The sequence below is a fragment of the Semicossyphus pulcher genome, unplaced genomic scaffold (assembly GCF_022749685.1).
Source record: "Semicossyphus pulcher isolate SPU_LCO1_2020_fin unplaced genomic scaffold, fSemPul1.0.p SCAF_7, whole genome shotgun sequence".
NCBI classification, from domain to species: Eukaryota; Metazoa; Chordata; class Actinopteri; order Labriformes; family Labridae; genus Semicossyphus; species Semicossyphus pulcher.
The window spans coordinates 15498770-15512398 of record NW_027211748.1 but is presented as its reverse complement, the minus strand read 5'-3'; the positions used below and the strand labels follow the sequence as shown (position 1 = coordinate 15512398).

The following is a 13629-nucleotide window of genomic DNA, read 5'->3' as shown; positions in this document are numbered from 1 at the left end:
ACTTGAAATGGAAAACTCGAAATGCCTTTTGATCCGTCTTTCTCTTCATGACATTTCCCTATAATTCAAACTGACATTTTTGGTATTTTTGGAAACCTTGGCAAATTGAGTTGAACTCAAAATAAAGTTCTGACTGTGATTGTGTGCAACATGAGTTTGGAGCAATGAGCCTTTGGAGATGGAGGACTCCCCTTGAGGCAAGGCAAGGCAATTGTTTAGCTCATTTAATTACAGGTAAACTCTGTGTGGAATAAACCACTGTTCAACTTGTGCTTTTTAAGAGGATAAGATAGTCCAGTTTCAGGCAAACACGCTTTCCTGTTCTCTAGCTCTGCTTGGTACTGTAACCTATTAGAGAGCACCCTCTAGTGACTTATCCTTTGAAAATCTAATTACACTTCACGTCCTCTACAGCAGAACAGCTGCTCTAAGTCCTGTTTCTGCCCTGTTCTCTTTTCTAAATACTTCTTTGCGGCCCTAGCTATCTAGCTAATGTTTACATCTAATTTTTAGATATTCTTGTTGTACGTTTAGGGGGCAAAGCTTTCGAGCATGTATTAGACACCTTTAAATGGACAGAATCTTTAAAGCTGTAAATCTTTCAGATGGCACCACTCGCTGTGTGTTTGCCTGTTGAAATTAGTTCCATCTTGCATTAATGTTGTTACTGCACCCGTTTTTAGTTTAATGTGGGCTGCAGGGTGAGTCAGAGGACAGTGAGTAATGATTTAGTCATCCGTGTCATAACCGCAAAGTACACACCTTTAATTCATTTCTTTCTCCCACTTTTACACAGTGCACATAGAGAATAGTACAGATCCCTCAATAACCATATTTTCGAGCCATTTCAGATTTGAATATCTTTTGATGTCATAGGACAGGACAGTCTTGTGTTGAAAGAAAATTAAAGACTGGAGGACTTGGCCTATATATCTTAATTAGTAATCTTAGTTATAAAATAATTCTTCTGAAAGACCCTTAAATGTGCTGCATTGTAAATATAGATTGTGTTAGTGGCTTCCTCTGCACATGTAAGAGAACGTATTGTACATTAGTTCCAAACCTGGGAACAAATAGTTAAATTAAAAAACCCACACTTTCTCCTTTGCCTGTGATTTAATTTAATCTTTAATTAGTTTCCCTTCTTCACTTTACTTTCCCTACTTTTTTTATTGCTTTTTGAGCACTTTGAAGTTAATTTCCTTTGTGTTTGAAGAGGCTTTAGAAATATATTGGTTTTCATTTGCTTCCTAAGCTTGATGAGATAATGGACCTGAGGTTTGTCATTTAGCTTCTCTATGGCTACATGTACACGACAGAAACAAAGTCCATTATTCGCCTCATTAATTTAATCTAGTTGTTATTTAAGGCTTTCAAGACCTTTTACTTTTTAAATACAATATGTGAATCGCAAATTTCCCTTAACGCCTTTTATTTTGAAATCAATGAACCGGACACCTTGTCACGACATTTTTTTTTCTACTTCCCTTTCCTTTGTCTGGTGCCCAGTGCGCTCTGTAACATGGCTCAGGCAGTTCAGAAACTCGTTGCAAAAGTACCTACTTTAGTCGGTGGTAAGTTTACTCGTTATTGTTCTTTTTCTACATATTATGAACTACGGTTGTTTATAAACCAAACAGCGTTAGCTAGGCCACGTAGTTACAGCTTGCAAGCAGCTGCATAACTTCAGAGTGACCTCTGGTACAGTAACTCCGAGCTCAGGTGTCAATAGACGAATAAACCAAAACCACTACTACAGGTGTTCTTTACAAAACGGTCACCTAGGTAGGTATGTGCTTAGAGAACGGTTAGTTGAACTGAAGGCGAACTGGCTTTATAGCTTTTGAATGTGCTGCTCCTTAGCTGATGCTTTTCCCTTAAAATGACGTTTGTGTTTGTATCACTTACAGCCGCTGTCACATACTCCAAACCCCGTCTCGCGACCTTCTGGCACTATGCCCGCGTGGAGCTTGTCCCACCTTCACCTGCTGAGATCCCCAAAGCCTTAGAGGCCGCATCGGGACTCATCAAGAGCTACCAGGCAGGACGCCTGCGTCAAATCACAGTAAAGGTGAGACCTGACAACTTAAATAATTACTTCACTTTAATTCTTCACTGGTTTGATTCTAAAATGGGTGCACCTGCATTAATATGGTAAGTAACATCAATTAGGTTGTTTGGAAACTATTTGAATATGCCATCTAAGGCTCAGGAAAGTTTAACTACTTATTTTCGTTTTTAACAATTGTGTCATCTTATTGAGTTAAATTAAATTAATTATTTGAAATCAGGATTTTTGTGTATCTAATGTATCATTAGGTCACAGTTATGTATGTTGGTTGAGTCAAAGCAGTAATAACATTTCCAAGTGCCTGCAGTAGTGCATGCTACATACAGAACATGCTTATGGTCAAATTTAACTACATAAACAATCAACATGACTAAATAATTGCAGAGGACTATAGACATAAACTGTGGGCCACACAACTAAACTAGTGAAGGTTTAGTTAGTGCTATCTCACTTCGTACAGTGGAAAATGACTAGAAAAGGCTGACAATTTGTTCAAAGGATGTTAAATACTAACAATAACAGACTTGGTTCACCATGAATACACTGTAATACATGAAACTGACCTGAGTACATGATATTAGATTGTGTGTGTACTGAGAGTGGTCTGTGACTAGTGAGGTCCTCATTCAAGAGGCTGCTATTAAAGACATGTTCTTGTGTGAAATTAGAATTATTGTTTGTTCATTTGTTTTGTAGGATGCACTGAGGAATGGACTGGTGGCCACTGAGGTGCTGATGTGGTTCTACATCGGAGAGTGCATCGGCAAAGGAGGCATTATTGGATATGATGTCTGATTATTTAGCTGTTCTCCCTCTTGCACTTCCAATTCATACATTCGCAACAACTTGCACTAAAATGTTCAAATAAACAGATTTCTATAGTCACGGATTGAGATGTAGTGTCTCTTGAGTATTAATTTCCAAGAGTGAGTTCATATTTTATTTAAAAAACAGTCTTACAAAGAATATAAGAAACCAGAACAAACAAAAAATACTTAAGAAACAATAGAAAGAACCTGGCCAACTGTAGAAAAGTTTGCAGGTGGTTTTAGAAGATTTCATGCACAGCTGAGTGACAGCAAAGATTAATAACTTAAATATGGGAATAGTTCATGAATGTCACTGAATGCTGAGTTTTTCCAAACTGCGCTGCATGTTTTTGTAGATTTTGCTGCTATGTAATGATAGACATCTCCTCTCGCTCTCGACTTTCTGACATTGTGTTTACAACATTTACCAGGTATCTCTGGAAATCCAGCTTCACATCCTCTGGTTCCTCATCCAGGTTGGAGTGAATGAGCGGCAGTCTGCTTAAATGTGAAGCTGCATCAAAAGAAAATAAACATGTTAGCCGGGTAATATTAATAATAACCCATGCAAAACCTTTGCAAGGCCTGCAGTGGAAATACCTAAAGGCAGACGTCCATCTTCTACTCCACTGCCAGGCTTGTGGTGAGCAATGAGCAGACACTGGCTGTCCTGCAAACTTTGAGAGGAGATGAACATGGAATGCCACGTCTCTATTTCCTTGAGGTGACTCGGAACATCTGGATTAAAAACGATCACGACACCACTGGAATCCTTCATCAGTGCAGGCCAGCAGGATTCAAATCTACGCAGAGAACATATTGTGTAACCGCTGTATCTTGGGACCAGAGACTAAAAAGGAAACTGATTCTTAATATTTTATCACAAAACTGAAAGGGCAAATCCAAGCCTATATAACTAAAACATGTGTTAATGATAATTTAACTTACTTGAAGTCTCCCGAACAGTCCCAAAGTTCAACTTCACATACCCTGTTGTCTCCACTGCCTTCAAATTTTGATTCAAATTCCAGTATCCTTGAAAAAGAAAACACTTGACTTTGATCATCGTTACATAATTCAATTGATTTTACACTAAATTTAGAACCAGCTTCTTTGATCAAGGTATTTCCATCTCAGGAATTTACTAGTTTGGGTTAAGCGTCTGTGCAATGTGGAAAACAGTAGGGTAAAAGTTGACTTACCTTACTCCTTGAGTAGGACTGTATTCAACTTCCACATTGTCTGATGTCTGTGACAGGAAATTTGCAAGAACAGTTTTCCCACTCTGAAAAACAGACAGATGTTTTTTTGATCACATCAATGCACAAACATGCTTATCAATTATCAATTAATGCTCTGACAAAAGCCAAAAAATTCTGTAATTTTACTGATATTTGGATTAGTTGTAGCAGGTAGATTACAGGTTGTTCTAATAACAGGCAGCAATGCATTTCATCCACATGTTCCAGTTGCAATTCTCTGGTATTATGTTTGCGAGGCCTACTGGGACTTTTTAATTATATACTGTCAACAAACATGTTATCAGTTACAGCTGTGTTTTTCCTTCAATGAAAAAAGTATAAAAAGAAGACCATGCAAGACACACTAAGTATAGAATTAATATAAAAGAGAAGCATAAAGCAGGTAGAATTGCATCTTAAAGTACTATGTATTATTTCACTAGATCTTTAATTTTACTAAAGACATAAGATGTAAGCAATTTTAAGGCTGTAGCAACTTTAGGTGGAGGCTTACTGTTAGCTGTTAAATCTGCAACAATGTATTTAAATCATACGTTGGTTGTTTATGTAAAGTATTCACCTTTAAAGCTGCCATATAAATGAAGTGAAATTAAAAGTACAATATTTCCCTCTGGATTGTAGTTGAGTATAAGTATGTGTTAGCATAATGCGGAACTTCTCACATTAAGTAATGCATAAGTAGGATAAACGTTACCTTGACATTGTACCACATCAATTTGTGAGCATCAAGTGTGGAAAGAGAAATAAGCTAACGTAATGTGGAATAAGCACATAAAAGATGAGACGCTTTCACTGTTTCTTGCCAACTATCGACATATGACAGTAAAAACATTGCAGTGTGGGCAATGCATTTATCCATATAAATCCATGCTTTTACTTACCTCATTGGGACCAATAAGGAGAATCTTTGCTTTGAACATTTCCACTCAAACCGAAGTCGAGCATTAGCCGACTAGCTAACTTCAACTGAAGACAACCTAGCAAACTGTCGCTACGCCACAAAAAAAACGTAAACCCACTGAGTATATATGTGTACGGTGCTATGTTTAGTTTGGATTTAAACAATCAAATGTATACAAAATGTAATTACGCTTCGTCATTTAATGTTACACTTAGATACCGTGGCAGTAAACTTCCTTTCTGTTCCTATGGTTTCAACCAAGCGCTTTACTTTCTTCTTTTCATTGGTTGATCGCGAGTGTAATCAAATATCGTCCCGCCCAATCTGCCCTTGGGAACCAATAAGCAATGAGTAAGGAAGTTAGCGTCATTACGTCGCATCACAGCTGACCAATCCGGTTTGATCTTCTAAGAGGTGGGCTCTTCAGTTTTGAATAGCGTTGTTTGCAACCGACACAAGGAGAAAGCGTGAGTAATGTTGACATTTTCAAGGGCTTTGTTTGTATAGAATTTTAATTTGTTAGTTATATTACCTATTATGTAAATGTCAATTGTTTTCTTGGTAGATTTAACGGATTGTTGCTGCGTTTAGTGTAACGAAAAGCTAAGTAGCCACTTAAGCTGGTACTGTCCACTGTCTGTTGCTATGGAGTAAGCTTAGTTAGCTTTCCTGTCAACCTAGACTTACTCTCCAAAATAGTAATGTGCACGCTGGGCTATGCACTGTAACTAAGCTAATTTTAAAAGCCATGTTAGTATGAAATAATTTCCTGCCTCTTCTGTATGTTCAAATCAACTTTATTTGTATGTTGTTTTGTCAGTATTAAAAGGTATGTCTCCAGAGGATGAACCCCAGAGTCCCCCCCTTGGTTTCAGCTCTATCAGGGAGGATGTCACTCTTAGCTGTGCTGATCTAGCTACCTCTCGTGAGCTGGGGAGAAGGGAAAGAGCACATAGCAGTCTCCAAGCAAGAACCCCAGAGGCTGACATCAGCTGGTGAGGTCCTGGGATGCATAAACATACAGCCTAATCTGAAGGGATAAACATCCCCACAGCAGCTATGGCCTGACTGATTAAAGCATTTCCTTCTTGTTTTTATTTTAGTCATGCGGAATTTGCTGATGGAAAAAGCCATTTCCTGAAAATATTAACGGATGCAGAAGCTGCTGCCAACTCTGCTGCCATACAGCTCGTGTCTTTTAAAGATGCCATGGAAGATGAATTCGCTGTATGTTTGTTTCAATCCCCTTGTGTTGAACCCCAAAACAATGTACTTCTACTAAAAAATAATGTTGACATTCATGGCACTTTTTTTTTCTCTTTTAATCAAGGATTCAAGACAGTCTGCCATTGATAAACGCAGAATTACAAGGCAGAGAGGACTTTTGCTGGAGAAGTTGGAGGATTTTAGACGAATAAATAAGTCTGTTCGACAGAAACTGAAACAGCTCCAAGACACAGAGGTTGGTTACGACACTTCTACCCTGTATATTGTACCTGTATATCTACCCTGTATATTGCTCAGGATAAGCTGCCATAGATCTATATTAGCACTGCAAACGCACTGTGAAAATGTGTAAACTTGAATTAAATAACTCATGTCTTTCCATGTAGGTACAACGAACTAGTGCCAACAACCAAATTGACATTTTATTGAAGAAGATCTCACAGGCAGAGAGCGAAAAAGAGGTGACTGTTTATTTACTTTTTATTCAGTGACTAAGGGAGAAAATTAAATTAAAGTCTAAGCAAATTCAGCTTTTTGCTTTTAATGTGGCAACCTGGTTTAAGATTTAGTCTGTGAAATGGGTTAACGCGTGGGTGCATTTAATCTACCGTATTTTGGTTTGAATTTTAGCAACGGGCTGAATTAATGTCAAAGCTGGTCACTAAACGTAGCCACATTTGGTTCTAAATTAATGTGATAACTGAAGGATATTACATAAAGGCATCCATCATTTGAGACTGAATTCACTTTTATTGCATAAGAAACACACATTTTTTCTCCTACAGCATTTAAAAAGAGACTTGAGCGAGACAGAGAGAAGAGTCGAGGAACTAATGGATCAGCGGCGAGAAGAGCAGGTCAGCTAAGTTTTCATATAGATTTACTCGCAGAGTCTGTGATGTGCATTTTAAGTGTCTATCATGCTCTTCACAGGAGAACATGAAGAGTGCAGTTCTCATGACCAAGTCAGTGGAGGTGACTCGCGCTCACCTGCAGGGGCAGCTGCGCAACAAGGAAGCAGAAAACAATCGGCTGACTGTGCAGCTACGGGTAAAAATGACTTTATCAGGATATTGTTCTCCAGACAACCGCTTTACAGTCATTATAGTTAATGTCTTTTAAGTCAGCATTCATTGCCTATGAGGAAACACAATGGTGATTGTCCCTAATGAAAGCCCTTGCATTTCTTTAAGCTTTATGTCAGTGGGGACAGCATTAGATCTGTGCTGAGACATTTTTTTTAAAAGGTGCAAATACCAAAGAAATGGAAACAAATCTGATGTTCGGATGAAGACAAACATCAAAAAAACAAAGAGACCATCAGTGAGGGGAAAGAAAGCAATCACAGCCTATCTCAAAAAGTGAACAAAATGGTGATCTTCAAGATACTTTTAAGCATATGCACAATTTTAAAGAGTTTCTTTTGTGACGTTTTGTTTCCTCCAGACTTTGGAGAGAACCCTGACACAGCAAAAGATGGAGATAGATGATCTGAAAGCCTCCATCACCCCTTTGACTGAGAAAGCAGCACAAGACAAAGAGTCTCTAAAGAAAGCCACCAGAGCACAGAAACTGAGAGCTGAGAGATTTGAAGCCGCCATTGAGAAATGCTACGAACAATTAAAGGAAAAGGTATGGAATCAGAGTTCATTTTGATTTAAAAAAATATGCCTTTTCTATACGCAGTCAGTTCAGAATCTTTGACTTTCCTCTTCTGCTTGTGCTTCAGGATGCTCAGCTGGCAAACGCCCGCTCTGAAAGAGACTCCAGGAGAACACAAAAGGAGCAGATGACGGATGAGAACGACAAACTCGTCATTCATGTAGAGTTGTTAAAAAGGTTGGTAATTTCTTCTCTCGTATACACCACCCCTTTTTATTATGGTGATCAATTTTCACTAATGAATTTTAAATGTGTGTTATCAATAAGTCACATTGCAGACCTGACAGCGAGGCTGCAGAGAGAGAGGGATGAGCTCAACGCAGCTAATGAAGTTGTGATGCAACGTGTTGAAAAACTCAGCGCTGAAAATGGAGACCTCGGCGTCAATAATGCAACACTCAAGGTATGTTGGCAAACAGCTTGCACACAGGACTCATTACTGTAAAAGGACGAAAAAAACACTACTCCTGCAGGCAGCTGACAGATGAAGGACTCTAGAAGTGGACATTTGTTCAATTCTTTAATCTTTATGCACGTCCGCCATATTAAAAATAAAGTTGTAAACATTCTTTGTCTCTCAGATTATTATTTCTGCTCCTAAAATCATGTTGATATTGGTGTGATTTCAGGCATTAGTTGCTCAGTTGGAGCAGCAGCTGGCTGATTCTGAGTCTGCGCTGATAGAAGAGAAGATCGTGTCCCAGGAGAGGAAACATCAAGTCGAACAGTGCCGGTCTCAGGTTGACTTCTGCTCATTTTGCTCTTTACCTTTTTATTTTAACTTTAAGATTGAATTCTTTCTGCAGTCAACAAAGACTCCTGATACGCAAACATTTTGTTCTTAAAGAGCATCTACACAAATAAACCCTCCTTTAACCATATCCATGTATGTCACACACAAAGACTACAAACTGTTGTGTTTGGACTCCAGGCAATTGTTATTCCACTTATCCTTTCTTCCTACAGTGTAAAGAAGTTATCTTTCTTTTGCTTTTCTTAAAGTTTTCTATTTCTTATTTCGGCTTGTTCCTGTCTGAGTGCCTTGACGCAGTCACAAATCAGTGTTTTAATAGTGCTTAAGACCAAGTCCGTAATCTTGGCATGCTCATAGACTCCAAGACTCACCTTTGTTAACTATATCAAAGCAATCTCCTAAACAGCATTTTATCAATTAAAAAAATATTGCCAGAATTGGGCGGTTTGTGTCCCAAAAAGACCAAGAGAGGCTCGTCCATGCTTTAATCTCCAGCAGGGTTGATTACTGCACTGGTCTTTTTCCAGACTTTCTAAAAAGACCATGAAACAGCTGCAGCTCATTCAGAAAGCTGCTGCTAGAATTCTGACCAGGACTAAAAAATATGGAGCACATTACTCTGCATAATCTCTGCACTGGCTTCCAGTTGAATAGATTTTAAAATGTCACGGATAGGGATGCACGATATTGGATTTTTTGCCGATATCCGATATGCCGATATTTTACAACTCATTTCGCCGATTACCGATGCCGATATTTTTTTCCCGCACACCTAATTGCAGAGATCACCAACTCTCTTCTGTATTGGAATTAGCGTACAGTAAAATGGTGGAGTGTAATGGAGATGGTTAATCAAGTTTGTAGTGTTGAAAGACTTTGCCTTGGCTCCTCCTCGCATCACCGAAGCTGAGCAGTCATTGCTAATAGCAGTTTTGCTGTCTATTTCAGACACTTTGAAAAACTTCCACACCACGGACATTTTGGCTTTTAACTCTCTCATGCTGCAGGTAGACACACGTGACGTCATCACGCTGCACCGCGCAGGTCTTCTTCGCGCCGGGGACATTGCCCCGAGGTCGGGCATTTAATCAAGTATGCAGAAGCCCATTATTTTATCGAATTAATTATATCAGCGAATATCGGCGTGTTGGCCGATATCTGATATTTCATTTTTAAGCCAATATCGGCCGATACCGATAACGTGCCAATAATATCGTGCATCCCTAGTCACTGATCGAAACTGAATATAGGCCCAGAATATACTTCAGAATATATATATTTTTAAATGTATGAAGTGAACCTTTGATCTGTTGACTCACGTCAGCCAGTACAGCCCAGAGTCCAAACTAAACATGGAGAAGCCGCGTTAATCCACTATGCTCTTACCTTGGATGTCTCTTTTATTTGTGTAAAGCACATTGAGTTACCTTTGTGTGTGAAACGTGCTATATAAATAAACCTTACCCTATCTTTACAGAGAAGATTATGATCATAGTATTCTTTCAACTACGTCAATGCATTTTCTGTTAGAGATTGCTAATTGAAGGATTTGGATTGAAAGAGGTTGTAGGGAAGGACAGAGAAGGCTTTAATATACTGTTTTTCATTTCCAGTCTGCAGAGCTTCAAGCTGAGACAGAGGATCTGAAGATCAAATATGCAAATGCTTTAAGAGAGTTAGAGAAGGCGCGAGATGGGAAAGATACAGAAGTTGAGATGGTAAGCTCTCGCCATACAATATGAAGTTTGTTCTGCCTCTTTTATATGCACAACGAATCCCTGTAAGTATATGTGATAATGTAGTTTATGTTTTAGGTGAGTGAGGTTGTTCTTTTTATAACAAATTCTGACAGTACTGTTGTTCTGCAGTTCTGCTATCCTGCTGTTAGATAACCAGAGTGCTGTCAGATGTTTCTTCTTTAACATTTGTTGCCCCTGGCTCTGCTAACATCCTACTGTAATTCTTGGCAGCAAACACCTCATCTAACAACAACCAAAGCTCTGTTTAAAGATGCATCTTTCCTCCATCTTACACACATCTTAGAGCATTGCTTTGAAAGGTGTGGTAAATCTTTAGACTGATATTATGTCTATTCCCAACGCACAACTCCCTCTGCCGTCCTCTGGAGCCCAGGTGAGGCAGGAGCTGCAGGGGCGTGTGGAGGAGCTGAAGTCCTACCCCGAGTTACTGAGCTCGGCTGAGCAGAGTCTCTTCGAGTGCCAGGAGAACCTGCGACGCTCGGAGAGGAAGTGCTCAGAAAAGTCAGAGTCCATTAGGCAACTGCAGGTTAAGGTGTGCGAACGTGAGCTGTGGCTGTCAGAGAATGTCAAATGTTGTCATTTTCCTACACGTCACCACTAGGTGGGAGTAGGTGGTAGTACATCCCCATGTGTCTGTCGAGTCGTCTGGTCTTTGGTGCTGCTGTGATGGTTTGGTTGCAGTGGAATCAGTTAGGATAAAACCACACTTACTAAAAGACCCATTCGTTGTTGTTGCTGTGTTTTGTGGGGTGTGAGTCCTTCTCTATCATCAACATGTTTCTACTGATGATAATGAATAGTTACCTTGTAAACTGCCCGTTTTGTGTTTGCTCATTTGTGGCAAATAGCGTTAAATGACCTGTTTACTGTGTGCAGTTTTGCATGCGATGTGACACTTCTGCTTCATTGACTTGTGCAGCTGATTCTGAATTTTACATTTGACACACACAGATGGAGAGTCAGACAACACTGCTGACATCATCTGCAGAGATGAAAAAGTCCATACATGAGGCCAATTTGCAACTTCAAGAGAGAGTGAGCTCTGTCCAAAAGTAAGACATCAGCTTGTGTCTGTTCTCTAGATGCTGAATGTTTTTCTGAGCGAGACAATATCAGCAGTTCGACGTGTGTTTAAAGGCAGATGGAGAAGCTGCAGCAGGACAACCTGGAGCTGGTTCGGAGGCTTGCAGCTCAGGAGGAAGCTCTCGGCTACAGTAACCATCAGCTGGATCAGCGCTCGTCAGAGTGTCAGGCGCTCAGCCGGCAGCTGGAGGCGGCTCTGTCAGACGTCAAACAACAGGTACAGCTCGGAGACAGGCCGATGACACCTGAGACAAATAACAATGACAACGTATCTAGTGCTGTCATATTTTTTATAAGCAGATTTTTAAGAGCATGAACATTTTTTATGATCTAACATTTAAAGGCAAATCTGTTCTCACAATCGTGCCTATTCATCCAGTAGCTGAAGCCTTATATAGAGTATTCCTACTACTTAGATCTGGCACACAGGTAGTGATGTATCTTCCTTCTCCACTTGTCCAGGTCAGTAAGGTAAAGGGCCGGGCTGTTTCCAGAGAGGAGGCCCTGCAGACTAAAATCCTGGAGCTGGAAGCCGAGAAGAGCAGACGGGATAACGAGCTGCGGCTTCTTCGCCAGAAAAAGACCACAGTGAGTGTTCTGCTTTTCTTCATCACATAATTCAAACAAATCTCGAGGAACAAGCTCAGATGTTGGTGTTGAGTAAATAACTTTTCGTATCTATCCTCATCTTTAGGCAGAGAAACAGTTTGAGGTGCGTCTGAAGGACCTGCAGCTCAGCCTCGACCAATCAGAGAGCCACAAGCAAAGCATCCAGAACTATGTGGACTTTCTGAAAAACTCTTACACGACGATGTTCGATGAGGGACTGCAAACAACTTTTAGTTCATCATATTTTCTAAAATGATGAATTTATCTCTTAGCTTTTTAATATTTGCTTTTATTTATTGGTTGTTTACAGCAATAAGTTCTATGTAAAATGAACGTAGCCAAGAATTTTAGAGAATAGGGAAACTGACTGTATATTTCATGAATTTAGGTTATCGTTGCATTTCTACTTCGACATTCAGCTGGAAATCTGGGGCTTTGTTTTTCCAGATGTCAGGGATATCTGCTGCTGCTGTGAGAGGTTTTGGGGCTTGTTTTTAGCTCATGTCCCAGGACCTTTGGTGCTACTGTGTTTTCCCATATGACAAGGAGCCAGTTACATAAAACTTGACTTGTGTAAACTTTGGACTTCTCTTAGGTTGTCGAGTAAGTATAGGGCTCTGATAAGACTATTTAAGAGTTACTTATTTTAAGTAACAAAAAGACCTACTTGATGTAACAAATTTGCTTTTTATCACTTTAAATAGAGTTCCTTTAAGTTTTGGGTCATTTGTCCCATTAAACAAACCAACCTGAAGATGTTTCACTGAGCTCAGAATAATTGAAACAGCATTTTTTTGTACTCTGATATGTCATAGTCTAAAGCAGTGGTTCCCAACCTTATATTTTTAAATAGTTAAATATCTAGTACAAAAAATCTAACCTTGACAATCTCAGCGCAGACAAAGTATCGCACACCCCCAGTGATCATTGGCGCCCCCGATCAGACAGAACGCGCTTTGCAGGCTGTAAAACACGAGGCGCACCGCACTGCCTTTTTTGTGGAAGTAAACACCCGATCAGACAGCGCGTTTTAGCAGCTGGGGGCGGCTTTTTTTCCCTACTGTTAAGGCAACCACCGAATCATTAGCTGTCATTAACCTAACCGTTACATTGTAAACTGACAGAAGGCTCGCCTCTCCTTTCATCTGATTGGACAATGAGAAAAAACGCCCATGACGTCGGGCGCTTTTCTGCTTTGAGTTGAGGTTTCTTCAACTCGAGGCGCTCAGAGCATTTCCTCAAAAACGCGAGGCGCACAGAGCAGAAAAAAGCGCGGCGCTCTGCAAAGCAAAAGCAGCGCGCAAAAAGCGTCCCTCTCACTGAAAACAATGACAAAAAAGCCCCCCCCAGCTGCTAAAACGCGTTCTGTCTGATCGGGCCCTAAGGGGGGCCCGGACCCCAGGTTGGGAACCACTGGTCTAAAGTATTTTATCAACAAAAGACTACTGGAGCAAATGTGCCACTAGGTGGAACTGTTTCGTTTGCCATCTT

General features: G+C 40.0%; 3 protein-coding genes across 3 annotated transcripts; 2 read left to right on the top strand and 1 right to left on the bottom strand.

The window, feature by feature from the left end:
• Positions 1 to 1468: 1468 nt before the first annotated feature.
• Positions 1469 to 2964, top strand: LOC138611521 (ATP synthase subunit g, mitochondrial-like). Its single transcript, XM_069684684.1, has 3 exons — positions 1469 to 1574; positions 1911 to 2071; positions 2768 to 2964. Exons 1-3 carry the CDS (start codon positions 1523 to 1525, stop codon positions 2864 to 2866), a joined length of 312 nt encoding a protein of 103 aa, XP_069540785.1. The 5' UTR covers positions 1469 to 1522; the 3' UTR covers positions 2867 to 2964.
• Positions 2965 to 2997: 33 nt separating this feature from the next.
• ift22 (intraflagellar transport 22 homolog (Chlamydomonas)) lies at positions 2998 to 5259 on the bottom strand. Its single transcript, XM_069684683.1, has 5 exons — positions 5024 to 5259; positions 4083 to 4165; positions 3829 to 3915; positions 3481 to 3683; positions 2998 to 3394 (listed from the first exon to the last, which is right to left on the bottom strand). The coding sequence occupies exons 1-5, from the start codon at positions 5060 to 5062 to the stop codon at positions 3246 to 3248; spliced, it is 561 nt and encodes a 186-aa protein (XP_069540784.1). The 5' UTR covers positions 5063 to 5259; the 3' UTR covers positions 2998 to 3245.
• Positions 5260 to 5874: 615 nt separating this feature from the next.
• LOC138612238 (outer dense fiber protein 2-like) lies at positions 5875 to 12394 on the top strand. Its single transcript, XM_069685555.1, has 16 exons — positions 5875 to 6038; positions 6147 to 6270; positions 6374 to 6505; positions 6657 to 6731; positions 7056 to 7127; positions 7204 to 7320; positions 7717 to 7902; positions 8000 to 8109; positions 8200 to 8335; positions 8562 to 8672; positions 10300 to 10404; positions 10820 to 10978; positions 11398 to 11498; positions 11584 to 11746; positions 11992 to 12117; positions 12224 to 12394. Exons 1-16 carry the CDS (start codon positions 5875 to 5877, stop codon positions 12392 to 12394), a joined length of 2052 nt encoding a protein of 683 aa, XP_069541656.1.
• The last annotated feature ends 1235 nt before the right edge of the window (positions 12395 to 13629 follow it).

What these genes read in the sequence shown, in the direction of transcription:
- LOC138611521 (XM_069684684.1), top strand. Translation starts at nt 1,523, where the DNA reads ATGGCTCAGGCAGTTCAGAAACTCGTTGCAAAAGTACCTACTTTAGTC. An exon ending in AGTACCTACTTTAGTCGGTG is followed by an intron (nt 1,575 to 1,910) that starts GTAAGTTTACTC and finishes TATCACTTACAG; the next exon opens with CCGCTGTCACATACTCCAAA. An exon ending in TGCGTCAAATCACAGTAAAG is followed by an intron (nt 2,072 to 2,767) that starts GTGAGACCTGAC and finishes TTTGTTTTGTAG; the next exon opens with GATGCACTGAGGAATGGACT.
- ift22 (XM_069684683.1), bottom strand. Translation starts at nt 5,062, where the DNA reads ATGTTCAAAGCAAAGATTCTCCTTATTGGTCCCAATGAG. An exon ending in TCCTTATTGGTCCCAATGAG is followed by an intron (nt 4,166 to 5,023) that starts GTAAGTAAAAGC and finishes TCTGTTTTTCAG; the next exon opens with AGTGGGAAAACTGTTCTTGC. An exon ending in AGTCCTACTCAAGGAGTAAG is followed by an intron (nt 3,916 to 4,082) that starts GTAAGTCAACTT and finishes TTCTTTTTCAAG; the next exon opens with GATACTGGAATTTGAATCAA.
- LOC138612238 (XM_069685555.1), top strand. Translation starts at nt 5,875, where the DNA reads ATGTCTCCAGAGGATGAACCCCAGAGTCCCCCCCTTGGTTTCAGCTCT. An exon ending in AGGCAGAGAGCGAAAAAGAG is followed by an intron (nt 6,732 to 7,055) that starts GTGACTGTTTAT and finishes TTTCTCCTACAG; the next exon opens with CATTTAAAAAGAGACTTGAG. An exon ending in AGAGTGAGCTCTGTCCAAAA is followed by an intron (nt 11,499 to 11,583) that starts GTAAGACATCAG and finishes GTGTGTTTAAAG; the next exon opens with GCAGATGGAGAAGCTGCAGC.